The 27869-nt window shown below is 42.5% G+C and overlaps 3 protein-coding genes across 14 annotated transcripts in view; 1 reads left to right on the top strand and 2 right to left on the bottom strand.

Annotated features, from left to right (window-relative positions):
- Window positions 1-42: 42 nt before the first annotated feature.
- Window positions 43-16441, bottom strand: ddx3xa (DEAD-box helicase 3 X-linked a). Of its 7 annotated transcripts, none has more exons than XM_071531361.1 (20): window positions 16143-16441; window positions 15109-15160; window positions 14620-14667; window positions 13702-13761; window positions 10768-10941; window positions 10204-10339; window positions 9966-10073; window positions 9769-9868; window positions 9501-9636; window positions 9181-9278; window positions 8977-9075; window positions 8170-8330; window positions 7915-8059; window positions 7640-7784; window positions 7231-7281; window positions 5226-5407; window positions 4299-4416; window positions 3833-3986; window positions 3526-3647; window positions 43-3162 (listed from the first exon to the last, which is right to left on the bottom strand). In XM_071531361.1, the coding sequence occupies exons 1-20, from the start codon at window positions 16185-16187 to the stop codon at window positions 3077-3079; spliced, it is 2220 nt and encodes a 739-aa protein (XP_071387462.1). In that variant the 5' UTR covers window positions 16188-16441; the 3' UTR covers window positions 43-3076. The 7 variants fall into 7 exon arrangements, with proteins under 7 accessions (XP_071387462.1, XP_071387465.1, XP_071387463.1 ...); XM_071531364.1 differs by having other exon boundaries at window positions 10834-10941; XM_071531362.1 differs by lacking the exon at window positions 7231-7281.
- Window positions 16442-18931: 2490 nt separating this feature from the next.
- rpl8 (ribosomal protein L8) lies at window positions 18932-22454 on the top strand. The gene is made up of 5 exons (XM_071531360.1): window positions 18932-19101; window positions 19215-19356; window positions 20155-20373; window positions 20610-20725; window positions 22255-22454. The coding sequence occupies exons 1-5, from the start codon at window positions 18964-18966 to the stop codon at window positions 22411-22413; spliced, it is 774 nt and encodes a 257-aa protein (XP_071387461.1). The 5' UTR covers window positions 18932-18963; the 3' UTR covers window positions 22414-22454.
- Window positions 22455-23580: 1126 nt separating this feature from the next.
- The window catches only part of usp9 (ubiquitin specific peptidase 9), a 38349-nt gene continuing 34060 nt past the window's right edge, over window positions 23581-27869 (bottom strand). For 5 of the 6 annotated variants that reach the window (XM_071531353.1, XM_071531355.1, XM_071531356.1 and 2 more), the window contains 3 exons: window positions 27745-27855; window positions 26105-26203; window positions 23581-25703 (listed from right to left, as the gene is read on the bottom strand). In XM_071531353.1, the coding sequence (XP_071387454.1) occupies window positions 25470-25703; window positions 26105-26203; window positions 27745-27855 (444 nt within the window). In that variant the 3' untranslated portion in view covers window positions 23581-25469. The remainder of the gene's footprint in view (window positions 25704-26104; window positions 26204-27744; window positions 27856-27869) is intronic. The other variant, XM_071531359.1, reaches the window with a different exon arrangement.

Here is a 27869-nt window from a genome sequence, read left to right as displayed (position 1 = left end):
CCCCCTAAAATGGTAAGTATGGGAAAATAATACAATCGACACTTTCGGCTTTACAAATGAAATCTTTATATATTTTTTCAAAAGAACTGAAGCCCATCCAATCTACGCCAAATTCAGTTTTGCCGCCATCTGCCTTGCAGTCACACAAGGTAACAGGCTGCCTGCTACAACAACAGTCTCCTCTGCACAACTACAGTAAACAAGTTTGTAGGAAACATGCTTGATTTTTCAGATACTTTTGCATTCAAACTTTTTATTTTGGTAAAATCATACAATCGCACAGCTGAGTATTTCCCATGCAGTGCATTAGCCTCTAAGCTAGTACAGAAAGCAAAGTCTACATCTAAAGAGCTCTAGGGTTCTCCTTTGGGCATGGAGCGAGTCTTGGGCAGCGCTCTGCCTGCACAGTGTCTACAAAGAGCCAAGTTCATCCCAAACAGCACTAACAGCTGCCAGGGAAATCACTGTTGCAGAGACCTGCTCCACACTAAGGGAGAACTCAATAGATGCCATATATGCAAATGCAACAATAGAGAATAAACCACATGTTTGTTTCTTTAAAGATTGCCATGTGCCAGACATTCACCGGAGAAAAATAATTATCAGGTCAAATTAGAGTAAAGAATCAAACACAATGCACACAATTGGAGAATCTGAACACTTCTGCACTGATACGCTTAGGAAATGTATTTGCTCTTTTGACAACTTTATTCCAAACCTTGGCATGTTTGTTCAATTCCATTTTTAATTTTGTTGGCCAATTGGTAATCTAATAGAGATGATTGGCCCTGAGGAGGCCCTGAAACAGCTGTGGATATTATTTACTGAGTCCAATGCATCTTAAACATTAAAAAGCTCACACTACCCCGAAATATATAAATTTCACGCATACAGGTGACATTCAACATTCAAGTGCCAGTGTTTTTGTACTGTCTTTTGGTCAAGTTTCTGAAACTTTCAAAGAATCACTTTGAGGCTTACAAAAATAAATATTTGTCAAAAATGCTTAATAAATTACACAAAACTAGCAGCAAAAGTAGAATCTAGAAATCTGTGTGCAAATGGCTAAATTCCCCAACTGCTAAATCCCCTGGTCCCAAATAAATCCTGGTTAAACGTTGAGAACCCTTCCCCTTTGTAAACAAGCTGCGTTTTTTCACAATTTCCTCACACACAATATTTGGAAGCTTAAGGACACGTATCCAAGACATCTATATAAAACTCTAGATGTGCAATAAAAGAACTTTTGTAAAACTCGATGGGCACGACGTACAAGGGCCTACACACCTAAATCAAGTAGCACCATTCAATCTCAAGTTCTCAACACTGCCAGTGCATCCGCTTTTAGTTCAATTTCTAAAAAAGATTTCAAGGCACAACACACCCGATCAGAAACATGGAGCATTCAGAGGTTAAATGCCCCACCTCTCCTCCTCTTGTTGGCTGCTCCTCTTTGAGAGGAAAAGCCTGGTCTGGCTTTACTGAGCCAGAGCTTTTTATACATGTCTGAGCAGATGAACTCCCAGAGGAGCTGACAGTACTTATGTCCCATAAGGAAGTGGACACTCCCCCATCTTTGGCCACCTCCACAGTTAGAATATGCAGCAATGGAAAGCAAAGCCACTGACAACAACGGTGGTGCACTGGAAACTGCGCCCCACGCCAACCCCCCACCCCCTAACCCCAGTGGTCAGAGTGCTGCTCTGCCCCGCTCAGTCCTTTGCTGTTAAACTGACAAACCTCAGTGATCATTCTAATGCCTATCTCAAAGATGAACCATGCCTCCAACGCAGCTTGAAAAGAGAAAACGTTTGTAATTAAGTTAAGCCTGCGACTCAGTTCATATGTCTTTTCTCCTTGACCAAAAAACAAAACACTTGCAAGCGTAGAATACCGTCTGGACCTTGTGGTTAATGGTAGATCGGTAAACGCCAACGCCACACTATGCCCTCCCGATGCTGTGGTCCTTATGCAGCCATTTTGAACTTCACTTTCAATATGGCAGGCATTTTTTGTTTTGATACATATTTGTAAAGAAACATTTCAAAAATCAAAAAACTGACTCAGTTTTTCAATTGTGCACACACCTGCACCAAAAATGTCTCAAGTAAAAATAAACAAACAAAAAACACCGCCCACTTAATGTAGCTAGCACTTGGTAACATACTAGCTGCCGTTAACACTGTCAAGTCAATTGAAAAATGTGGAGTAACAAGTTCCAGCATCGATTATTCTTGTTTAAACCTCAGTGAGTGTTGGCACCGAGCTTAATGACTTTTGTGTTTATTAAGATCACAATAGGAATGGCTATTTCAAAGACTACCATATCCATAAAAGGAGCCTGTCCAGGATAGAGTGAGCGAAAAAAGAAAAGTAATCTAACTCTTTGTCCCTTAGGATTAGAACACGGTTTCTTCACTGGGAATTGCCCCAGTTGAATCAGACATTATATTGATGGCTCCGTTAGCTGTTTGACTGTAGAAAAGGCTACATGATGTTCCTGCAATAAATTTGAAGTTCAAATGGAATCATGACTCTAGAGAGCCACAACACCCCAGTGTTTGCCAAGGTTTGATTAAGTCCAAGCTTATTTTACTTTTCTTATGCTTTTCACCAAATAACAAAATAACAGTAATAACAAATTTAGAGCTCTTGGCCATGTTCTTTTGGTGAAATGAAAACATAGATTTCCTGTTTAAATTCAAAAGGCACAGTACATTAACATACAAATGATCCTCAGGTTTTTCAATTAGTTGTTTTTTCCACAAAAGAAAAAAAAAAAAAAACTTTGAACAATGAAGGTCCGAGGTTGCTATCGGACAACGCATGTCAGCATCCATGCTCACTCTATGAGGTGTGCGAATCTCTGCGGTCTCCAGTAGATCGCGCGTGCTGGTGACTTTGCTTTGCGTCGCGCTGCACTTCCGTTTTTGTGAGAAGCGAAGGGCAGAGAATCAGGGTTGGTAATGTACTGTGTGTCAGTGAAGCTACACAGGGAGGGTTGTTATGGTCTGGCTAAAGTTAACATGTGGTTTCTGTGGGGTTGGGTTGGCATGGCAACCTATTCCTATGGTGACTAGTTGCCCCACCAGTCCACGCTACCAGAGTGGCTGTAGTTTCCCCCGTAGCCATCACTGCTGTAGAAGTTGCCACCAAACCCACCTGAGGGAGACAGAGGTCAGAGGTCAGCATTCAGCCAAGCCAGTAACAAAGTAATAAAAAATAAAACACACTCTACCAAGCAAATACTAGTAGCCTACTCTTTCCCAGCTGTGATAACTAATTGGGGTGTATTCCGATTGGGGGGAGAGTGAACATATGTCTGACTTTTAATCCTTCTGTGCCCAAGACCAAAAATATTGCAATGGTTAACAACCATAAAGAGGGAGACTTCTAAATGAGGACAGAAGTCTAAATGTGGATTGGCATCTCAAAGAAGAAGTCAAGAGGACTGAGTTTAGTTTTGTGAGGAGAATGTGAACACTTATTGTCAGTTCAGATAAGCGGACATATTTGTTGTCTTACCTCCACCAAAGCCACGGTTTCCTCCATGGCCCCCGGTGTTACGGCCACCGCGGCCACCACTGAAGCTGCTGGAACCACCAGGCGTCTGACGGTAATCTCTGGCTCCAAAACCACCAGAGAACCTAAACAAGAAAAAGTTGCTTTGTTAATGTTTGGCTGGGCATCCAAGGATGTGCCCTTGGCTCAAGTACTGTGTATAAAGATATGCAGATTTCCACAAAAAGCTCTGTGTCCTAGGTCTTCTAGATGTGTTTGTGTATATGTTTTGGAAATGCATTTGTTGCTGTGTTTATCGAGTTGTGTGTACCTCTTGGAGCGTCCGCGGTTGCTGCTCTTGTGCTGGTGCTCGTAGGCCAGGCTCTCGAGCCAGGAGGGAACCTCCTGCTTTGCCTCCACCAGAATGTCCAGCAAATCTTTGGTTATGTTGCTGTTTTTGTCGTTAAAGAACGACGTGGCCAGACCTGCATCCAAGAACAGGGCAGTTTTAATAAGACTATAGAATATAACGAGAATAGCTGCTCTAATCCACTATTAACAGAGCAATTTTAATAAAATTATAGAATATAACAAGAGAATAGCTGCTCTAATCCACTACTAACAGTGTTGTGGTCACTGTGTTTTGCTGAAGGACCCACTCGAAAACGAGATGACGCATCTTTTATGATACATCTCATTTATCCACTCAATATACTTATTACTACTTCCATTTTGCCATTGACCAAGTCATAAATCTGCACAGAGAAATCACAGATCGGGTTAAAAATCTTTCTTACCAAGGTTGCCCACACGTCCCGTACGGCCAATACGGTGAACGTATTCCTCAATGTCACTGGGCAAGTCGAAGTTAATCACATGCTTCACATTGGAGATGTCCAGACCTCTGGCGGCCACCTGGTGGAGCAGAGGGAGGGAGGATGAACAGCAAGGCATGGTTTGATGAGAATAACTACACTCATTTAATAAATAGTTATGTAGTAAATACTGATGGTAGCCCATTTGTTGAATAAATAATGGTGCAGCTAAACGTAGTCTGTAAACTTTCTGTCCACCATGTCCTCCCACAAATGTACACGCTGCCACTCCTATGTATAAAAGGCGCCCATCATGACTGGTATGGTCATTTGTTGGTGTATTAGAATACTGCAAAGTGCAATTTGTTGTTTTCATCTTTGGACAGGACAAAATATAAATAAATCCAACATTAGCAGACAATGTGGTAAATACCGATCAATTCTCGAAAGACTTTCCATTTTTCTTGTGGATGTATTTATGAAGAAGCTGCACGCTACATTCAGGAAGCCTCTGGGTTCTAAAGTACAACCAAAACTGAAATTGTGCAACCTGGAAATTCAAATTAGGCGCATTGGTCCACCCACAACTGCCTTGGTGGGATATTGCTTATTGCATTGGTTATTACTTGGTACTGCATGTAAATAATTACTGTTGATGTATGTTTCCATTTTCTCTTACATTTTTTTGGAATGCACCTACAGTTTTGCTGATGCTCCTGAGCCTTTTTTTTTTTTTTTTTTAATTTAGGTGCACCAGTGATACCAAGTAAGTAAATTTAGAGCCCCACAGCCCATCTATTCACTTCAACCGTGATGGAAACACAAAATTTTCAATATTTCAAAGGTTCGCTCTAAAATCACATGACAGTTGAATGTAAACAAAGCTAGTCTGTGCACATGATAACATACAGCTGTGGCCACCAGGATGGGGCAGCGCCCAGACCGGAACTGATGCAGAGCTTCTTCTCTGTCTCTCTGGGATCGATCTCCATGGATGCTGGTGCAGGCATAACCTTCGCGGTAAAGGAAGTCTTCCAGAGCATCTGCTCCCTTCTTTGTCTCCACAAACACCAGTGTCAGAGAGTCTTTACCTACACAGCCAGAGGAAAAGAGAGGGAGAGCAAGACAGAGGGAGGAGAGTAGGATAAAGAGCAGGAGAGGAGAAAATGGAAGACAAATCATTGAGAACTAGGTACAAGGCTGTAGAGTTGGATTTAACATAAAATTGAAAATTGAAAGGAGATGGGAGCAGGAACTGAAAACTGTTGTCATACTACAAGGTCAGCTGCTGCGAGACCATGAAGAAAAGAATCAAAATGGCAACTCAAAATGGAGACAGGGGTTGCATAAGAAGCTTTGCATTTACTGACAACCATTAACTGTAACCTTATTTCTGTTTTATTGGCCATGGTACTGAAAACGATAGTTGACAAATCCTTTGATCAGAATTGACTGTACCCTCAAATAACATCTTTAAAAACTATTGAATTGTTGAATGTTTGGTTAAAATCCACAGATATTTAGCATTAATGGCTATCAGAATAAAAGCTTGAGATAAAAAAAAAATGGCAGAGGGGGGATGGGGTAGGATAGGCCATTCCAGGTCAACAGTCACATCATTCCCTGATAACAGTGCAACTTTTGTTGCCAATGCACTCTCAGGCCCAAGCCCAAAAAACAACCCCCATCACCAGCTATAACAGCTTTAGACATCTGGGAAGATTAGATATATGAAAGTAGTGTGGCATAAGCTCCATTTTAACCATATTGTTTAAACCTATCAATCCTTCCAGATCTAGCCTAGGGGTTAGCAATCAGTCTGAGATTGGCCTAGTTGTTAGACCATGTTTTGGTTTGGGGGAAGTCGGCATGGCAACACTGAGCACTTCAGGATACCTAGCTAGCCATCTTCATGCAGTTGCCCTCCCCAAGCCTCGTTACCATGGTGATAACAGATGAGTGCATGCTTTAGCAAGGCTGCCCATGACAAATTATACATCAGTTTACTTTCAACAGTGGCCGTTGCACTAGTGACCATGGGAACAGCACAAAATAAATATGTGCCATTTATTTGGAGTTGTACCTACTTTTCAAAAAGTTAGGACTTAATACCAATATGTAGGGATGGGTCATGATTTCCGAATAGTAATTAAATTATAAAAAATCAAAAAGTCTTGTCTTAAAAAGTATATTTTCATAGCTTGCTAGTAGTAAATAGCTATGGCTTGATTAGCCCTGAACCGGTCCTTCTCTCGTTTTAACGTTAAAGCGAGAGATGTTGATCTTCGAAGAATGGTTGAATAGTTCCCAGTGAATATCGAATAGTATTTTTGCTTGAAATGCCCATCCCTACCAATAAGGGGTGGGAATGGCCATAGATGTCTCAATACATGAATATCAAGTTGGTGTTTGGTGCCAACCCTAGCCCCCACCCACTTCTAATGGCAACACTGATGTGGTCTAAACTAGATGTTCACAGTTTGTTGTATTTTGTTCACTGAAATAGCAAGTTGGTGCCATTATTAAATCTATGTCACAGCCATCTGACTAATGGAAACTGTGTTTCTATGGGCAACCAACCAATGTGTCCATGTTGGTGTTGAAAATCTTCCCAGACAGTAACACTATGCCAAAAAGGTCTCCCTTTTCCATTGGGGGCTACATAATACTTGATTTCAATTCAATCCAAGATCTGCTGCTTCACTCAGCAGTCTATGTGGTGCAAGGCAAATGTTACTGCTGGTTCTACAAGCTTATATTGGAAATGAGGAAAAAATAAATAAACAAATAAATGAATAAATAAATAAAAACTGAGGAGGCATGTCAGCTGGGGAGCAGAGGGGCGGGGATGAGCTGTGGGATGTGATGTTTCTGGCTTGTGGGTCAGACTGAAGTACGGTATGCTCATACTTACCGGGTTTCTCCGGGGCCTCTGCCACATTTTCCTGAACCTCACTGGGAATGACTAAGATAAAACCAGACCGTCTAGTAAACGTAAGGCTGCTCAGTACACAACTTTCACAGCTTTAGATCATCGTGCTTTGACAGACCAAATGAGAAGAATCCTCCTTAAACATGGCAAGTGCTTTGAGCGCCTGTGCACCCCTGCACAAGGATATTCCTTTTGTTTCTATATTTTATCTTTCACTGCGAGGTCTTGTTATAGTCAACAACACACCTTTGTTAGCCGCCAAGTCAATATTAGCTTGGCATGGGACAGACATACAAAGGATGATGAGTTAGAGCCCAATGTGACTTTAATGAAAAAAATAAATACAAAAAAATCATTGCTATTTATGTGTGTTTGAGTCTGTGTTCCTAACCTGTGGCATTGAGCAGGTCAAGGAGGAAGGACCTCTTGTCACTCTCCTCCACCCAGACCACCTTCTGGGTGATGTTTTCTGAAGTGGAGCCGACACGCCCCACAGCAAGGAAAATGTAGTCCTCCAGGAAATCACGAGCCAGGATCTACAAAAGCAAACAGAAAATCAAATAGATTAGTATATGACAAGTGAGTGGACATCACATCATGATTTTACAGTTGCTCACTTATTAAATTATATGAGATTGTGTACTCTCATTGGCTGTCCATGTGTACCTGGATCTCCTTGGGGAAGGTGGCGCTGAACATCATGGTCTGGCGGATGCCTTTAGGCGGCATTGTATCCTGCTCCACAATGCGTCTGATCTGTGGCTCAAAGCCCATGTCCAACATACGGTCAGCCTCGTCCAGCACCAAGTAGCTACAGGGGCACAGCACATAAACACACCGTACTGAAAAACCGCACGATACTGGAGTCAGCTGTTATAATCTAAAGTGCTCAGACTGCTCCAATCCCAGTGCTGTACTGACTTGCAGTAGTCCAGACCGATCTTGCCCCTCTCCATCATGTCCACCAGGCGTCCAGGTGTGGCCACAAGCAGGTGGCAGCCTCTTTCCAGGTCCCTGATCTGCTGGCCGATATCTGCACCGCCATACACCACACAAGGCCGCACACGGGAGCGATAGGCAAACTAAAGAGAATGGGAAGGAGGGGAAACAGTCAAGCTTCACTGCATACTCATAATGTTCAGATGAGCTATGATATGTGTATGAGTACAGTGTCTGATTGTCATGTGGCTCTGTACTAGGGCTGGGCAGTACACTGAAAAATTACCGGAACAGACAGTACAAATCTTTTATCAACCTAATTTCCCAAGTTGGTATGTTCGGTAAATCCATTCCTCCAGTGCATGTGTCCCTTTAATTTGAAGCTGCTACCAGTAGAAAGTAAAACTTGATGGCTGTGGTAGCTATCAGTCAGTGAAACAGCGCTCTGTAACGTCATATTGAGTGATGCTCTCTTGCCTGGTGATACAGTCTTGTTTTGTAAATGCAGTGTTTAATTTGTGTGAAAAAAAAATTATTATTTGACGGAAAATATTTTAGTTAGAACTAGATTGAATTAGCAAAGTAGTTTTGTGTGACAGGTGTGGAATTTGTTAAGTTTGGCCAATGCCAACGACACTAATGGAGAACGCAAATTTTGTGCACCAAAGTAAAAAAAAATTAACTTGTCATTGTTGATGTAAATGTGACAATACTGTATATCATGATATGGATTTCAGGTCATAATACCCAGCCCTACTCTGTACAGTCGGTTGTAGACTAGGAGCTCACCTTCCTGGCCTCATCATAGATCTGCAAGGCCAGCTCTCTGGTGGGAGCCAGGACAAGGGAGATTGGGTACTGCTTACGACGGCCATACTTGCCATTCTCCTGGAGACGGAATGAGAAAAAAAGCATGTATAAAGATGAGCCCAAGAGTAATGTAAGAAATGTTTGTCTGATAATCAGATGTGTTTTTGAAATTATTTTCTGTACATGTCCACTGTTCTTGGCGGCCTGCAGAGCATCTCCTGGCCCTTCAGTGTAAATCTGACTCAGCACTGGCAGCAGGAAGGCAGCAGTCTTACCAGAGCCTGAAACACAGAAGGGGACATACATGTAGCTCATTATTTAGATCAAAAATATAAAGCCTTGCTTCTATTCCATCTGAAAAGTACAGAGAAATTAACCATGGATAGAGCTTACAGGGCCATGATGAGGACTGGTGAGCACATAAACTTTGCAATGACAAGGGAATGAGCAGAGGAATTAGGCGCACACATGCATGCAATGAGAGAGCTATATATAGTACTCACCAGTCTGGGCACAGGCCATCAGGTCTCTCTTGGTCTTGATGATGGGGATGGCATGTTTCTGGACCGGAGTGGGACGTGTGTACCGACTCAGTGTTATGTTGCCCATGATGATCTCCCCCATGTCCACATCATGGAACTACATCGCAATGAGACATACTGTCAGTATATGACTCAAATGTCTTTCCAAAACCTACTCAATTGGAATGAAGCAATATAGATATAACCTTTTTAGATCACACCATTAAGACACTGCAGTGCATAGACTTACACTTTCAATGTGGGGTGGGCAGTTGGATCCAGTGGCCTCCACAGGAATGTCATCATATTTCTCAAAATTAATCCCAGTGTTGCTCCCAGCGAACAGCTCACTAGAGCAGAAAATAACAAGTTTGCAAAAGTATGGGTCAAATGATGTGGCAAGAATACTGTTAGTGTTTTGTCATTTCTGATCAGAATCACTCTTACTTTTCCAGACGCTCATTGGGTGCTGTAGGCTTGGACCAATCCTCATCATCTCTGGATTCCTCCACCCAGCGGCTGTTTCCTCCCCCTCCAAAGCCCCCACGCTCGTACCTACGCACACACAGACAAAATCATGAATGCTTGTAGCTAAAGAAATGTTAATGTCAAGTCTGATACAAAGTAATCAAGAGCACAATATTCACAATTATGCTTACATATAACAAACTAAACTCTCACTCACCTTCCCCTGGAGCCTGCCCCACGGTCATTGAAGAAGGCAGACTTGCCCCTATCAGAGCGCCCCCCAAAGCTGTTGTAGGCAGCATCCCTTTGAGCTCCTCCCCAGCCACCATCTTTGTTGTCATAACTGCCAAACCCTGGAGTGGAACGGACAGAGCGAGTCAATATACAGCTAAGGAAAAGTATCTTTACCTCAAATCAGCCGTCACCAACAGCTCTGACTGCTGTCAGACAAATCAGTTGAGGCCGTTTTCTTACCAATAATGGAGCATTGTCTTTCCCTATTAGCGGAATGACTTCAGTTTCGTTCTAATCATCCCAACAGTTATTTCGTCTTAGTTGAATTAGGTGCGCAGCTATTGTAGTTTATTACGAAACAATAATCTATAAATTCCATCTTGTAGGCCCATTACGACAATATGAAACCCTTTTGATATTAGTGATGACTATATCTAGTGGGGTTGAGGGGTAGTAGTATCCAATATATTAGATCTAAAACTACACTACTGCTGCTAGGGCTACTGTTAGAAAAACAAAAGTCTATGGCACAGTAGGTTTTCCCCACCTGCATTTTGCAGTGGTTGATTAAACGAGCCTCCGCCCCTGTTACCACGGTAGCCGCCACGCCCACCTCTATCATTGCGAGGGGGTCCACGCCCTCCGAAGCCCCCATTCATGCGGTTGTCATGGTAACCATTCACAAATCCATTGCTGCGTCCACCGTCCCATCCAGGTGAATCTTCATGGGGAGAGAAAAACAAAACAAAAACAAGAATAAGAAGCTGTGAGGAAGGGTGTACATAATATATTGAATAGTACTATTTGGCTTTACTCATAGTCCTTAACAGATCAAGGTCACTTTCAGTGCTGACCTATTCCTTTAGCTTGGTGTTTTATAATAGAGCCAGGCTACAAGCAACTACGATAAAACTGAACTTGTCTGAAACCTTGCATAAATATCAGAAAATGCTGCTTCCTCATAACACAACTAACATTTTAGGTCCTCAAACACTCCAGTTGAAGGATCCCAAAACAATCTCTTCCCCCCAAAGCTTGTTCAATAAAAAAGGCGCAAAACAAACAAAAAGAAAGCACGGTTAATTTCTATACAGGACAATGGATGGGGAGAAGTCGAGCAACTTGGTGTAAAAATTACACTGCATTGTCATTTTCATTAGTTCCCAGACATGGGCTTCTCTACTTGGGGTAGGGTGGATTGTCTGTCCCAAAGGACCCACTAGGCCCCGTCTCTGCCTGAGGGGGACATTTACCACAACGGTCTGCCCAGCTTTGCACACTGGCTGTGTCATCGTTCCCATCGGTGGCCGCACTGTTATCTGTGCAGGCTGGGGATGAGGCTGGTGGGGGACAATGGACAGTTAGCGTTGCCAAGGTAAGGCTTGCTAGGTAGCAGAGGCTATGCCACAGCAGCATCAGGGACAGCCCAGCCACACAGATCTAGGCTCAGATTAGACTTTGAATGCTGGTAATAGAGGATTGGACCAGCTAATGAGGCTGATTCTAGATCTGTGGTAAGGAGGATCTAACTTGAACCTGTGGGACAACAGGTAAGCGCTCTCAGTGCGGTGCCCACTTCAAGTACACACAAAGAGAAATCCTGGTAAAGTTTTTTTTTTTTTTTTTTTTTTTAAAACAGGCGCTCACCAACCTAGATGTTTTAGACCAGACCGTAGCTTGGGATGTGCACAAATACACCCATTCACTGCCCTGTGCACTCTGCAAACATGGCTAAGCACACCATGCAGCAGGGTCACAGACAGCATCTCAGATGACTCCACGTCAAACCACATCATCAAGATATACTGACAAATGGCAGCAAGTCCAGAAATAGGTTGCATGGGCTACGCCACAGCAGCATTCAGACATCTAGCTCATTCAGACGTCTATTAATGCAAACTATGCACTGACAGGAAGTGCTCACTCCTGAAATGGGTTGAAAACAGCCCAGACTGAAAACAAAATACCAGTCACAAAAATCATTCAACTTGTACTGACCACTGGCTATAATGTGGTGAGGAATAAGCTTGAGCACTTTACCCTGACAGAGGATTTCATCCAGGCACATCAAATGTGAGTGCAATCAAGCTAAACACACATAAAAGCCAATTAGATTTTTCCTAAATCAGTCAAACAAACAAATGTAGGGTCAACGTTAAAGGCCAGGAGGAACATCTTCTAACAACTCTCGACTTTGAAATAACCTAGCAGACACACAAAAACACCCTCCACACAAGCTATAGGCCTACTGTGGCCCAACGGTATCCATCTGCCATAGGCAGATAGAAAAAGCTGTATGGACCTGATAAGGACTCAAGAAAAACTTTCAAGTGCGTGACGTGTTGTGACAAATGACATTTCAGACAAAATACAGACAACGCAGTAGCGTTAAGTTCTATACTTATTTGCTAAGGAAAATCCCTGCTTGGATGTCCCAACTGTAACTGTATGATAATTTACATAAATTAAAGGGTACCAGTGGTTGAGCAATGGACACAAAGGCTAATGTCTATGAAAATGTGTTCCAACTGCAGATATTGTACCTTGCTGTTATTAGTAAGACAGCCATACTAGTGGTGCAGTACAGAATCTTCAAAGCACCATCACCATGCATCACAAGCAATTTCAATTGCAAGCATTTGACAAACACTGCATTAGGCCCAGGTTCCTGTTGCTTTTTACAAGTGACCATTACAAAGCATAGGCTATATGCACTGATTTAGGCCTGGTTGGTTGTGCTCAAGTGTTCAGCTGTATACTATGATAAACTCTGCCAACAGGTAGGTGGCATGGCATGCAGGTAGATGTCAAGGTATACCACATCTGTTTGGCCAACCCCCACTGTAGGCATGGTAAAAGGCAAGCTCTTGAGAGGCCAGTCTTGGGTAACCTAAGCAAAGGTAGGGAAGCAGGCTATAAAAACACTTGCCCATAATTACTGGCTGATGCAGCATGACTGTTGAGGTTGACTTTACACTAATAGTTACCAGTCCTACAGTCATCCCATCCAGAAGTATAGTTATTTCTGTGTCTTTGCTGATGCTCTGCCTGCCATAGTTGCGGGCACTGCTTAGAAGAAACTTGAGGGACATTACAGGTAAAATTTGGCCTTCAGTATACAATGCAGAATTCATTGTAAAGGTTCCCATATATGCTCCAAACTCACACTGTAAATGACAAATGAAAAATACAAGTGCCTATAAATGCTGGCTCATTGAGGAGAAAAATATGTTCCTAACTGGCTTATGCTTACATTAAATCGCCTTGTACCTCTAGCATCTTCACAATTGTGACTGCAAGCATCCCAGCAGAGATAAGCACATCAATTAATCATGAGCCCATCATTAACCTTAAGTGTGATGTGTATATCTATAAACTAACCCTCTCCCCCTTCTCATTGGCTTTGCTGGTGTGTAAATGGCTATTTCATGCATCTGGGAATGCAGGTTGCCCTCAGCGAAAGCAGACAGAAGGGACTTACAGAGGTTTACTGGTGCCACTGAATAACCGCACTGTCTACCAGCGGAATAAGCATTTCCTGCTGTGGAATAAGAAAACAGCAAAACGGAAAAAAACGTCAAGTGTGTAATGACACAATGAGAGTCAGTACCATGATTCCAAGATTAAGTTAAAATGAACAATTATCTGACTTGTCAGTATGCCTGGCTTTTCATATATCTTGATTTGAGGCCTTCAGGAGGCAAAACAAATACAGAAAGATTTTATGGACTGTTGTGTATTACATACAGCAACCCCTTTCTGGCAACAAAACACTGTCAAAAGTTCAAATGTGTCAACACTGGTGGTCAAGTAATGTGTTTTTCCCAAGGAACCTCTTCATCAGAACAGTCAACAGCTAGCACCACTGTCTCCTTCCATCATCACTGCCACTATGAAATCCATCCTAGACCTGTGAGACTTTCACCAGTCATTTTAAACTGATCAGACAAAATTGAAACTTGCTGCATTTCCATTGTTTAATTCTGATCAGACTGAGGTGAAAATACAAGGGCACGTATGGTTTTACAGAGAGTACCACTTGTCCTAGTTTAGCGGTGCCAATGTAAGCTATCATGCACAGACACAGAAAATCCACTTGAGGTGGCTTTCTTTCCACATTCTGTGCACTTGTGAAATCAGACTACTCTCCTTTGGTTTTCTTGGGTCTAAAGAGCAGCAAAATGGTGTCCATCTCGTCTTTACTGGTAACGATCAAGGTATCAAAAATGGAATAAACAAAATAAAATTTTGGTTGGGAACTGGCTCATAATAAATTTGCTCAACTGTGCTTGCTTTTAACATGCTCTGATGGAGCTTCAACATAAAAAATAGAACACTACAAGTGAAACCAGTGTTGATGGTCTGATTGTGGCTCACTTGCCGAGTATGAGAAACTCACCATTTTTGGAAGCATCTTTGTTCCTCAAGTGAGGTGGAATGTAACGCCCTGGGTAGAGGAAAAAACTTGTTATAGACCACATACATTTAGGTTCACCCACATTCAGTGAAATAGGTCTTATTTACTGAACAAAGAAGCAGTTAGTGCAGAGCTCTCCACTGAAAAGAATGTGTTACAGTGGGTGCTAGTTAGTTTGAGATATTACACAGCTCTGAAGCCTGTTCAAGTAAAGATGTCAAATTTAAACAAGCACAAATTATATGCTTACACTTCCAATTATTTTTCTTTTTTTAAAGATTTTTTGGGCCTTTTGTGCATTTTTATTAGATAGATGGCAGTTGAGAGATGAAAGTTCAGGTGAGAGAGAGGGAGAAAGATGGGGATGACATGAGACAAGTGTCCCGGTCTGGACCCGAACCCAGGATATTGTGGCCACCAGGAACGCCGCCTGCATTTCCATTTCTAAGTAAAGGCTGGTTCAATACTTACTGCCAGTGCCTCCGCCTTGTCCGTCAGCAGAGTTCAAGTCTAGGGCAGCGAGCTGAAAAACATGAAAAGGACAATAAATAAGACACTTGATTTGTTTCGAATTCGAGTGAGTATGTGATACAGTCTGACATTAAATAACCGTGACGGGAGAAAATCAATGACTACCACTGCTAGAACATATTGAAACATTTTGATACTCTAAAATGCTCATCTGTCAACTACACTTGAATCATATTGCCTAATATGTTTGTACATCAGACGTTTTTTTCCTCTGATACTCTGGACAAGCTAAAATTCTAGTTTAAATTCTGATTTATAAATGCCTTATATATGGTCTTTTTCATGGGCTTGATTTATCCAAGTAAGTTACTTTATCTAACATTTACTGCCATGCCACCAATCTGACGTTATCCAAGACGAGGCACCCTGAGCATCAAGCTAGAAAATGCTGACATAAACCAAAAAGGTAAGACAGAAATCCAAGTGGCAAGCTATAAAAACACACTGGCCTTTTAACATGGCAATCTAAAGAAATAACTGCTCAATCTAAGTTCACAGAAGTGGCTAAATGTCAGCTGAAAAACGCAGCCAACATTTTTTTCCTGCGCCACGTTTCATGTCGAAAGGGCCTAGCTAAGCTACTAGCATACCGGCCGGTGTCGAAATGTCGGCTAACCTTGCTAATTGGTGTTAAGTATGTGATATTATTTCACATGAGATGCTTAACAAGTTAGAGATAGTTGAGGGTGTCGACAATATCAGTCCGCTTAAAGGGAAAGACTAAGAATTATCCAGTTTGTCAGTTCAATTCTCTGGCAAACGTAGTAACGAGCTCCGCCATCACAATCTTTTCAACGGCGACATCATCACCACCATTTTACCAGCCGCAACGTTAGCTTAGCTACCAAGGCTAGCGACTTAGCGAATGAAGCCTCACATGAAATAGCTAAGATTTCACTGCCGAAATTACATGTGCGTAAGAGCACCTGACTCCATTTTAAGAAAACAAGAAGTAAGTGAAGTAAAGTACTTACCTGCTGATCTAGACCGTGTGGATTATCGACGACCACATGACTCATAACTAAAGAGAATAGTGGGGGATTATTTCTGAAGAGAAAGGATTTTCTTTGTTAGCACGACCAGCTAGGCTGTAGCTTTTTCTTACGAAATTCGTAATTCAGTCAACGGTTACCTATTAAGTTAATTACGTTTACTTTTGAATAAATAAAACAAATGTATTTGTTTGTTCTTAATAAATGTTCCTTTCGGGTTTCCCAAATGAAAGAACTTCTCTGGAGCTGTTCAACAGAAACCCCCTCCTGGCAGGCTTGACCGTGGTGGAATGAGCGACCGAGTGCTCAGGTAGCGCGAGATATTGCTATACTAAACCATTGGCCCGTGGGCTGGTAGGCAAACATCGCGATATTTCTTTCCATCTCGGATTTGCAAGGCCAACAGAAAAAAAAAATCGCAGCAACTATGTACGCACATGAAACCAATCACTGTACTGGAAAATCCTCTTTACATAATTTACAACAAGTTCCACAAGCTTTAAAGTACTTCTTTAAATATATAAACTAGAGCAAAACCTGTAGTTTTTACAATAACTCTGACCACCTCCAAAATTTCTAACTAGGAAGGGGGATTTTGTCACACATTGGCATATCACTTGAGAGGTGTTAGTAGGCTACACATACACACAGCATTATTGCCATAAGTGTTGGCCCAAGCTGTTCAGAAACGGCACAAGACATCTGGGGTGGCTGACTGCCTCCTAATCATATGGTTTCATATATCTTTTGTAGGGTCAGGCAGGGTTAGGCATTAGCCAAAGCCTGCCCCCACCCCCCACCCTTTTGCCCCAACCCCCACCTACCTACCTCTCTCTCTCTCTCTCTCTCTCTCTCTCTCTCTCTCTCTCCATATCTTTTCTCTGACTGTCTACCCTCTGGTCCTCTGGTCTACATATACAATGCACTGTACACAATGTAGTGTATATCAGTCATTTTCTTCCTGCAGTACAGTGTACCAGTAGAGTTAAAGGCTGAGGAGACCATATGTTATGGGGATAAGGTGCACCAGAGGTAATCGGCTATTGGAAGAAAGGTCAACTGGTGAGAGATTTCAGAAATGACCTGCGATAAGTTAGGCTGATGCCTGGAAAATGCTCCCTATACACAATCCCCAAGACTTAAAGCAGTTGACTTCCGTCCTTATTTAAATTTAATTAACAGTGTGTCCAACAAGTACACTAAGGTGAGAAAAGTATGAGTCACAAGTTTCTGAGTCAGAGGACTAGGGCCAGAGTTGTTCATATTTCCTAAACAAGAGTCATCTTGATTCTGAGTATGTCTTTGATTAGTCATTACTAATCCAGTGGCCACACATGGTATATTTCCACACAGACATAACAAGCAGTAGGCTCCTCCTGCCTACACAAAAAATGTTGCTTGACTGGTTGATAGGTGCAAGACTGGCTATTATGTAAGTTTGGCACCAAAGAAGATCAAGAGGGTTAACCGATACCCTTCAAAATGCATGTCGACTATTTATATAAATCTAGTTATTAAATTTAGTAAGTATAAATTCAGATGTATATTCTGTCTACAAGTCAGTTCACCCATAGGCTTGCCATCAGTGGATAGTATGCCCTGTGGTTGTGAAAGAATCACTACCCAAAATATTATCACTCGAATTTTTAAAAAGTAGTTGTCGTGACTGTTAAGCGTCTGTTTTTCATGGATTTATTGAGGCTCTCGTGACATGCTTTATGGCCCCATCTGCTGGACAAAATAATATTTCACACAGCATACTTCGTTGTGTAATAATTGATTTATATACATTATGGTTGTTTGTTTTTTACAGACTATTCGGTGTTCACGCAAAAAAAAATAATATTTTTTTTTATTCGCAGCAGAACTAGCCAATTTATGTTTTCCTAATGTCACAACTGACGTCGAGCGAGTCATCTATAGACGTCAACTGACATGTAAAATACTAGAATACAACATTTACAATATATTTAATAATTTGTACATCACCAAATCATTTAGAGAGTAAAAATTAAAAAAAAATCTGCCTACAATTCCCACCAGCCCCTTCGCGTATTTCCCCGGAAGAAAACGTCCACTCCTTCCTTACACTTCCTCTTTCCGTCAACGGGGTTTAGGTAGGGCAGCATCTACCTTATTCTCTTCACACAATCTGATCTAAATCATGTTTATATTGAGTTCATCCACTCTAAACCATCACTAGAAAGTGTGTAATAAAGATAAAGGAATACGACTGTTTGACTATTTCAACAGGAAGCCTTTTTGAAGCTTAACATATCTGACTTTAGTTGTGTGTAGCTCCGTGATGACATGGCCTAGTAACAGCAGTGTGTAGCAGCTAGAAGGCCGGCAGCTGAGCTAATTCAGAGCATTTGTTTGCTAGTGTTTGATGAGAACCGATTTGGTAGCAAGTTGAGAGTTTTGTGGAACTTCAACGACCGACAATTAAGTAGTGTGACTGGAAATAATGCCCCTGTATACCGTATTGTCCAGTTTGCCAACATTAGTAAGCAGCGCTGTGAACCTTGTCAGTCCATACCGGGTTCAGTATGGCGCTAGGGGAAGAAGCTACGGCGGCTAGTTGGCTAGCTGGCTAGCTAGTGGCAGTTGACTATAATTTGGGGAAACGCTCGCATCTCACAGCGTTTTCACCCTATGCCTAATGCGGTAATTCCACTAACACTACGCAGGAAATGCAGTTTATTTCAGTACCTCAGAGAGAAGCTTGTAATTCCAGGGCTAAAAGTGAGGAATCACGTTTCAAGTGGTAACCTAACCTCCTTGTCTTCTGCTTTAGTACACGATGGGACGTGTGATCAGGGGACAGAGAAAAGGTGCGGGCTCTGTGTTCAAAGCCCATGTGAAGCACAGAAAAGGTGCTGCTAAACTCCGCCACATTGACTTCGCTGAACGTCATGGCTACATCAAGGGGATCGTGAAGGTAAATGAGCACCCTGCTGCTGTCGTGTTGCTCTCAGAGATGGGGGCAGATCGCACTGGTTGCTGGTGACTGTACACTGTGACATGGTTTCCCGTTGTTGTCACCCCTCTCAGGATATTATCCACGATCCCGGCCGTGGTGCTCCCCTGGCCAAAGTGGCCTTCCGTGACCCTTACCGCTTCAAGAAGAGGACAGAGCTCTTCATCGCCGCCGAGGGCATCCACACTGGACAGTTCATCTACTGCGGCAAGAAGGGTAAGAGCCTGAATGAGGGACATGAATGTAAAGGTTGGCTTTCCTGTGACAGAGCTAATGGGCTAGGTACATTTAGATGGCAACTTGCTATATGGATGATGTATTTCCCTGGCTCTACCCTGGCAACACAAACTAGCATTTCTGAACTGGAAAGAGCAGGTGACATTTGGATGCTCTGTACTGTGGGACCAGTAATGAAACCAGGTGGTCTTCATCTATTCATCTGGGCCATTCTGCCCTACAAAGCCAAAAAGCAGTAACTGAAAGATATGACACTGAAAACAATGACTTCACGACAAAAGTAATATTGATACTGAAGTGGAGGGTGACAATTTTAGTATTTAATGGTGTACTTTTGTTTATGAAACCTAAAGCCTAATCTTGACCTTTGGCCTCTATGACAGACAAGGTAGATACTGCAGTTTTCCTTTTGTAGGTCTGTATTTTGGAGGATAAATAAATTCATCTATAAGCTTAACTTCACTTCAGTTAAAATAATGGATTCTAGTGCAAGAAAAGTAAATGATGATGCATACAGCAGCCATAATCTGTTTCATGCTTTCACCTGGTGTAATTTGGGATTTGACACCCTGCAAGAAGACTTGGCATCAAAAGCAGTGCAGAGGGGAAATAATGAATTATGCCAACAAACGTAGTGCTGATGGTTACCACCATTATCTTGATGGGAATGTATTTGGGTATATGTGGGTCACATTTATATCGCATTGACATCTGCATGATGTATGAAGCCCTCGCCTAACACTAGGAGCTAATCAATCTTTTTCTTGTCTCCCACAGCTCAGCTGAACATTGGCAATGTCCTGCCAGTTGGCACAATGCCCGAGGGTACCATCATCTGCTGCCTTGAGGAGAAGCCAGGTGACAGGGGCAAGCTGGCCCGTGCTTCAGGAAACTACGCCACAGTCATCTCCCACAACCCCGAGACCAAGAAGTCCAGAGTCAAGCTGCCCTCTGGCTCCAAGAAAGTCATCGCCTCTGCCAACAGAGCCGTTGTTGGTAAGGACCCTTCCTGCCATTTACAGCTGGTGTTATTGCCTCTTGGCTGCTTTGATTTAGTTTGTTTGTATGTTGTATCTTTAGTCCCGGGATTGTAATATACTCTTAATTGGACTTTGCTGCAGCATTACACACCTAAATGTAATTTGGGGGGGGGGCAAATTGGAATGGCATTTGTGAGCTGCAGAATGAGACTGTATCTGTGCACACTTTGAGTGGTTGTACCCTGTTTCCAGGTGTGGTTGCTGGAGGTGGTCGTATTGACAAGCCCATCCTGAAGGCTGGTCGTGCCTACCACAAGTACAAGGCCAAGAGGAACTGCTGGCCACGTGTCCGTGGTGTGGCTATGAACGTAAGTGGACATTCCCTTCTGATCAGAGTGGATATTATCTGTGATGAGTCCCACTGAGCAAAAATGATTTCATGAATGCTTGAGAAAGTGTTGTGTAGAGACAGAGGAAGGTTGTAAGGTATGGAGCTCTATCAGACCCTCAAGTCTTCAGGTAGCAGTCAACCCAGGACTAGGAACTGCAGACCTCAGTTAAGATGAGATGGAGAGTGATAGACAACAGGTCAGTGGCAGGTTCAAGTTTAACCAGGCACACGTGTGTTGGTCTCAAAAGTGAAAGGCAACATGCAGTGGTTCTACCTACACTTTGAGGAGTTCTGACTAATGCTAGCCACTTAAGAACATCATAATGATGAAGTTAACTGTTAGAATTTTGTAAATCAAGATACTGATATGGATAGAAACCAGTGATTGCCTCATCTGCTGTCAAGAGAGTAAGCTGTTGGTGTTCTTTTGATAAGTTAACTTGTGATGTGTCAGTACACCTCATGTGTCAGATGTTCTGAGAACGGTAAAAATAGCTGACATTGGTAAGCGACCAAGTCATGAGTAATGCCAAATGCAAACTACAAGACTTTCAAAAACCTAAGATCTCTGTACCGCTCACAGTAAACAACCTTATTTCATGTGTGTTGGCGACATGGTCGTGTGCACATTGGATTTGGTCATAAGGGACTTCAATAATCTATTGTCTTGCGAAAATGCAAAATGTGAGTTTTTCACAGGATTATGCTAAAATGGATCTTGAGAAGGAAGAGCAGCTTCCAGCACTTCATGTTCTTGCACTCATTTATGCTGAAAAAGAAAAGATGGCTAGACTAAATTTGGAGGAGAGAATGGTTGGGGAGATGGGGGGGCAGCATGGGTTGTCTGTTCTGCAGAGAGATGCAGGAGATACTGGTAATTCTAAAGTTCAGGTGTTGTCTTATAGTTTGCATCTTGTTACTCGCAAGCTATCACTGGTTATTGCTGGTCATTATCTAAACATATCTCGCATCACAAGAGTGTGGCAGATTTTGTGCTGACAAAATAAAACATGTTTGAAAACCTCTGAGACATGAAAACCTCTGGATGTCTGGGTCCGACTGCCTCTCTTACGCAGCTTTGGTATCAGCGGCATGGTCCTAGTTGGCTCCAACATGGTGATTTTGTCTCAATCTCAAAACTTGTCTGGGACGGCTTAATTGGGCCTAAAGTCGGTCATGTAGTGTGCGCCCGGCTTAAGGCTTTGAGAGACACAAATGACTACAAAACACGCTTAATTTTTAATGCCTTCAACTGGCATTTACAGTTTCAGTGTTAGGAACATTTACTCTATAATGTGTACGTGCACCATTCTGTGCTCTGTCTAAACAAGTCATTCAGTAGCTCAAACCATGTCCATGACTGATAACACAGCTGGACACAAGGGAAAGGAGGACGAAGCTGTGGAAGGAGGTTTCTGTTCCCTGGCCCCCTTGTTAGGATGCAGCCACAACATAAAATTCCAAGTCCTTAAGATTGATTGTCTCTTTTTCCTCCTCTCTGTGCAGCCTGTTGAGCATCCCTTCGGTGGTGGTAACCATCAACATATTGGTAAGCCCTCAACCATCAGGAGAGACGCACCTGCTGGTCGCAAGGTCGGTCTTATTGCTGCCCGTCGTACAGGCAGACTGCGCGGAACAAAGACCGTCCAGGAGAAGGAGAACTAGACGTGCATTTCTTGATAATAAAATGTCCCAAAAGAATCCAACTCATTTGCGTCTTTTGTGTCGTCACACACATGAAGTCCAGATGTGAGATGAGAAACATTTACTTTTTACCTTACAAGTCTTCACTTCAGTCTAGCTCCAAAACATCAATAAAATCAGGATATTAAAGGCCTAGGATGGAGTTTGAGTAAGAAAGGAGATCCATCCACATCCAACTCGGTTCAAATAAAAAGGCAGTTTGAAATCCACAAAGTGCTGGATCCATTCATTAGTCTATTCTGGCCTTAAGAGCATTTATGACTTCAGAACATTTTCAGTTAGGAAATGGAAAAGATCTCAAGCAAGACAGGATTTTGCTGTCTTGTCTGATGTGCAATTTAGACTTATTTCATAGATCTCCATGCAAAAACAATTGCTTTAAAGTAGGTCAGTGGCTGGAGTATAAGATGTTATGTCTGTTTTGCCATGCTAATCTATTAAAGGTATAAAGTAATTAGTGGTGACAACAGGTTAACAGAGCCACAAATAAGTGATTAATCAATCATAGCAAGTGATTAGACTACACACTAGAGATAACCTGACAGGAGAGTTGGGAGAAGTGTTATGTTAAGCCTGCAGAAGCCATGGCAGATCTTCATAAAAACAACCAAATGTACAATAATTAACTGGTTATTTGTTGAACAGTATACACATTGAGAGCTTCAACAAAAGCACAATTTCCTTAGGTCACGGTCTCAAAACCAGGAAACCAATGCAGTCATGGGTCAGGTTATTTTTGAACCCCCCCACCCAACCGACATCACCCCCATCACACACATTGATGTCACCACAGTGCTCTGCACAGACACCACACAGTATCATACAGTGTCTTCACTTTAATTTACATGTATGATGACGCATAAATGCCTTAGCCAGCCCATACTGTATTTCATATTAACTTACACACAGCTTGGTACATTATAATACAGCACCTTCCAGCACTCTCAGGTTTACTTAACCCTGTTACCACATCAGCTGGTGCATCTGTCCAGAAAATACCTAAAGTGAATGCACTTTGTGAAGATATAATTGGATATCAGAATTACAAGTGTATAATTAGATTCTCTGGATGACAATCTGCTGTGCAGATGTCTGTCGGCTGCATGCGTGAGCACAAACGAGACGCAGTCAAGATTCCATGTTCTTTATTTGCTAAGGGCGCAATGCTTTTTTTGTTATATTTCTGTGCACAAAAAACCTCACAAAGTGAAAGTTCACATCGCGACTGTAGCTCCAGAATTCAACGTCACACCATGGCCAAAACAAAAGTCGGCAAAAAACAGGGCGCAGAACTCTGTACAGTCAATATCTTCTTTAAAAATAACACAAGGACAAAAATGTTCCTCTTAAATCAAATTCTATTTTTTAGTGAAATACAACAAAATAAATTCTATAAAATAAGAGCAAAATATTTAAATATAATACGGTGGGCAGAATATTTTCATTTGCAGGAGTATTTGGTATGTTTTAGACAAAAAAAAAATCCAAAAAATACACGCATTCAAGTTACCAATTAAATACAGTATTTACTGATGTTTACCTTTTACTCCTACAGAATTACACGTTAGCTCAAGTTGCAACATGACTAACCAGCTATTCTTATGGTACAACCCTGCTGTGGAACCTATTCTCCATGGAGGGAGAGGGAGAGGCCTCGCTGCTGCTCAGGCTCAGACACCCTACCTGGGCAAGAGTCAGAGACGCCCAACCTGACCGGCGCCATGGCAGAATTGAAGCCAATGGGCAATAAGTCTGTCTAAGACTAGGCTCTATTAAAGAGAGACAGAGAAGCAAACCACACAGTCTATAATACACCAGGTAGCCCAGTGTAGCAATTCTGTTGCATATGTGTTTCATTTTTCAGAATTCCTATTGATGAAAGCTAAGCTGTCTATCCCACCAAAACTGACTGCCGAATGTGAAGTTGGAGGATTATAATAATGTGCAATTGAAAAGCCACTTATTCATACATTGGTTCAAAATATCGCCCTCAATGTACAAGGGGTAGATGAGTAAAAAAAAACAAAAAAATAAACCCAAAAAAAACCTAAGGGTAACTCCCCTCTGGAGCTGTGGATTAAGAACAACAGCTGTAGGTTGTTATGATCATAAGTCTTCCCTTGGGCTACACTATTCTGGTGAGAAGCCATGCTAAATGTTACAGCATATTAACTAGAGCTTCAAAAGGATTGAATTAATTACCAGAACAAACAAAAAAGAGAAAGGCAATGAGTTTCAGAACAATGTTGCATCACTGCTTTTTCACATCAACCAAACACCGTAAAAGTTCACCCAACCATTCCACTTCTCACACTACAACCAACCACAGCTCGTGAGTTGATTTGGCATGGGTCATAAGGTTGCCAAGGAGCTTAAGAAGAATAATAATATAATTATGATAATAACAATGCGTCCTCCTACAGTTGAATGACCAGTAATCGTCCGATGGTAGACCAAACCTTACTGCTGAGCATGGGTGATAAAACAAAGAGGAGTTTTTGTCTTCTTACAGAGTTTATTTTTTTTTTTTGTGTTTTTTGTTTTGTTTTGTTTTGTTTATTTATAGTATCCATTTTGTTTTTCATAAGATCTGCAAGATCTCCCAACAGCAAACCAGACACAGTTATGCTACCGGGGGATTTGAACAGTCAAAAACATTAACATACTATGTACACCTTTTCGTCGTGTAGACAAGCGCATCAGCATCGTCAGGTCTGGGTAAATTTTTTTTCTTTATTACAACTCTATCCACTCCCTCGCCTCTGCAGCCACCAGCAGGCCCCAGTCACAAGGGCAGCCCCAGGCCAGGGAAGAGCTCCTCCCCCAGGCTGAGGGGGGAGAGACTCTCGGAAGTGGCCTGGAGAGGGGATGGGAGGCCTGGCTCTGCCCTGCCCTGCCCTGGGGGCCAGAGAGGGAGAGAGAGAGAGTGTCCCGATGAGGAGCTCTGTCGACTGGAGGAGGAGAGGAGGGAGAGCGGGACGATGGAGGCTCGAGGCACAGCAGAGGGGGAGGGGATGTTACTCCTTAGGCGGGGCAGGCGCTGGGGTGGAGGAGGTGGGGGCAGGGGCGACCTCCTCGGTGCTCTCCCAGTTCTCTTGTGCTCGCGGGCCTGGGCCAGGAGTGGGACCGGGGCCTGGGGTCGGGGTCTGGGTGGGGCCTGGAGCTGGGGCAGAGGCGGGACCGGGGCGCTGGGGGTTGTTCATGTGCTGAGCAGCGGGCCCTGTGTATGGTTGTCCATGGGGGTGGTTGTTCTGATTAGGTGGAGAAGAACAAAAATCAGGCTGAAACAAAGGACATGAAGGTGCACATGAAAATAGTCCAGTATAGCTGTGCTTTCATAAAATGCCTGTTGTAACACATCCTGTAATGCAGTCTCCAGTCACATGCACTGGCCATCAAATGATTATAGACATGCAATGCTTTAAGCAGACACAAAACCACTCAAATCATTCACTTAAGTGCCCTATTTTGGGATCAAAAAGATGACTGTTACCTAAAGGTGACTAGTTTGCATCCCTGTTTACAGTTGTCATGCTAATCCCCCTCCCCTCCAGTTTAAATGACAATACAGAAATGATCTGCATATCAGTGAGTCCTTTGTAAATCACAGGAGTTGCATTAGGATGACAGGTATAGAGGGGTCTGAAACTACCTGCTGAAACTGGGTGGTTCCAGGAGAGTGTGGGTAGAGGGAGGTGTCCTCAGGTGGGGAGGAGTCCTGATCATCAGGTGCTTCCTGGTCATCGGGCTCCTGGAAGATGTAGGATATTCGTTATTGATTACAACTTATTTCAACTTGAGTTGAACATTAAATGCAAATTATACTTCTTTATACTAAACTAGTACAGTACACTAGGAATTACATGGATGTGCTTGTATTTGAACAAAACGGTGAGTACTTCCTATGTTTAGCTTTGATATTTTTCTGTGTGAGAAAAAGGCTGAAATCAGGCTGTGTGGGAGACTCAAATGTCCAATTATAACAAGTGAATGAGGTATGAATATGTGTGGGGGGATTCTACACCTGAACGCATCCACTCAGCATGAGAGCTCTGGTTTTACTGAGCTGAGTGTCCACAATAATTGTGTGGAAACAGGGCTAATAGAAGATGCACATGCACTAAATCTCTGTTCACATCCAATCCTCTACAGGCGGTGGATGTTATTTCAGTGTGGCATTTTTAAACAATCATGTCATATCTTTGTAGTCAGGTACAGTATGTATGCTGTTGTGTGCATGTCTCAACATCTTTCATCTACTAATGAACACATTACAACATGATGGAAAGACATAAATGGAAAAACACCAGTTTGTCAGAGACAGCCTATTAACGGATATTTGTATAGTGTGTGAAGCTCATGTAATTGATTCTTACTACTAGATGCTATCTTTGTGTTTTAGTTCTACTTCTGTGTTTCATTCAAGTTATTTGCCATTGATTAGCTACAGATGGAACTTCCAATAGTGTTACTTTTTAACGACTACAAATTTTGAAACGCTTCCTGAAGAAATGGTTGACAACAACAACAAATCTTTTCCTAATCTCCCAGAGAAATGGTCCTTTCAAAACAATGTGAGGATATTTAGTTTGTAAAATTATGTTGTTTGCAAATAATCAATTTCAAGTGTATGCACACAACAAATCAACAAAAGCCTATAAAACTGAGCTTAGTCTCTGTGTAACTGAACATGAACATATTGGCTACAATAGCAAGCTGAAGAACAAAATCACATACTACTCTTACTGAACTGTACAGGCCTAGTCTCACAATTCAAAAGCATTTCATTGATACTAGAACTACATGAGCTATAGCCAAGGCTTAGAGTTTTCGATCAGTGGTGCAGGTGGCTGGCTGCACCACAGTTTGAATTTGCTTTGGGGAGGAAGAAAAAATGGCTTTGGTTGTTTAAAGAGCGCTAGGTTGAGATGGAAGGCTGGCTTTATCAATGCTGCTGCTTGGGCTAATCACTGGGACTGGGCAACAGGACAGGAAAGAGAACAAAGCTCTGTTCACTGTTCGCAGCTGCAAAACATGATTTCTTATGCCACTTAAACTATAGCACCTGAAAGCAGCATAGAGCTCCTTAAAACTATCACGTTTGGCAGAAGCAGGCGAATGAGTGGAAGTTTGCCATCCTCTCAAAGAATTAGCTCCTGTGCATCAGTCTGGCAGCCTGTCTACCTTTCCTGTCACTATGCTGGTGGACAACATGCCCTGTGGACACCAAGAGAGGATGGAGGACGGCGACATTTGCAGAGGAAGCTTGCTGCTGGGGTATCTGGGTCTTACAGTGTGCTGCGGCTGTCCTGTCCCTTCCCCTGGCAAAAGCTGTTGTGGCGAGGATGATTTCGGCATCGTGGCGTCTTCTTCAGACACCACCTCGTGCTTCGTTATGTGACACTATTTTGAAATGG

Source organism: Centroberyx affinis, unplaced genomic scaffold, assembly GCF_046629955.1.
Source record: "Centroberyx affinis isolate AG114_WGS23_722 - 3 ecotype Tasmania unplaced genomic scaffold, CSIRO-AGI_Caff_v1 ptg002070l_1, whole genome shotgun sequence".
NCBI lineage: Eukaryota > Metazoa > Chordata > Actinopteri > Beryciformes > Berycidae > Centroberyx > Centroberyx affinis.
Note: the sequence above shows the minus strand (reverse complement) of the source record. Positions and strands in the feature narration are given on the sequence as shown.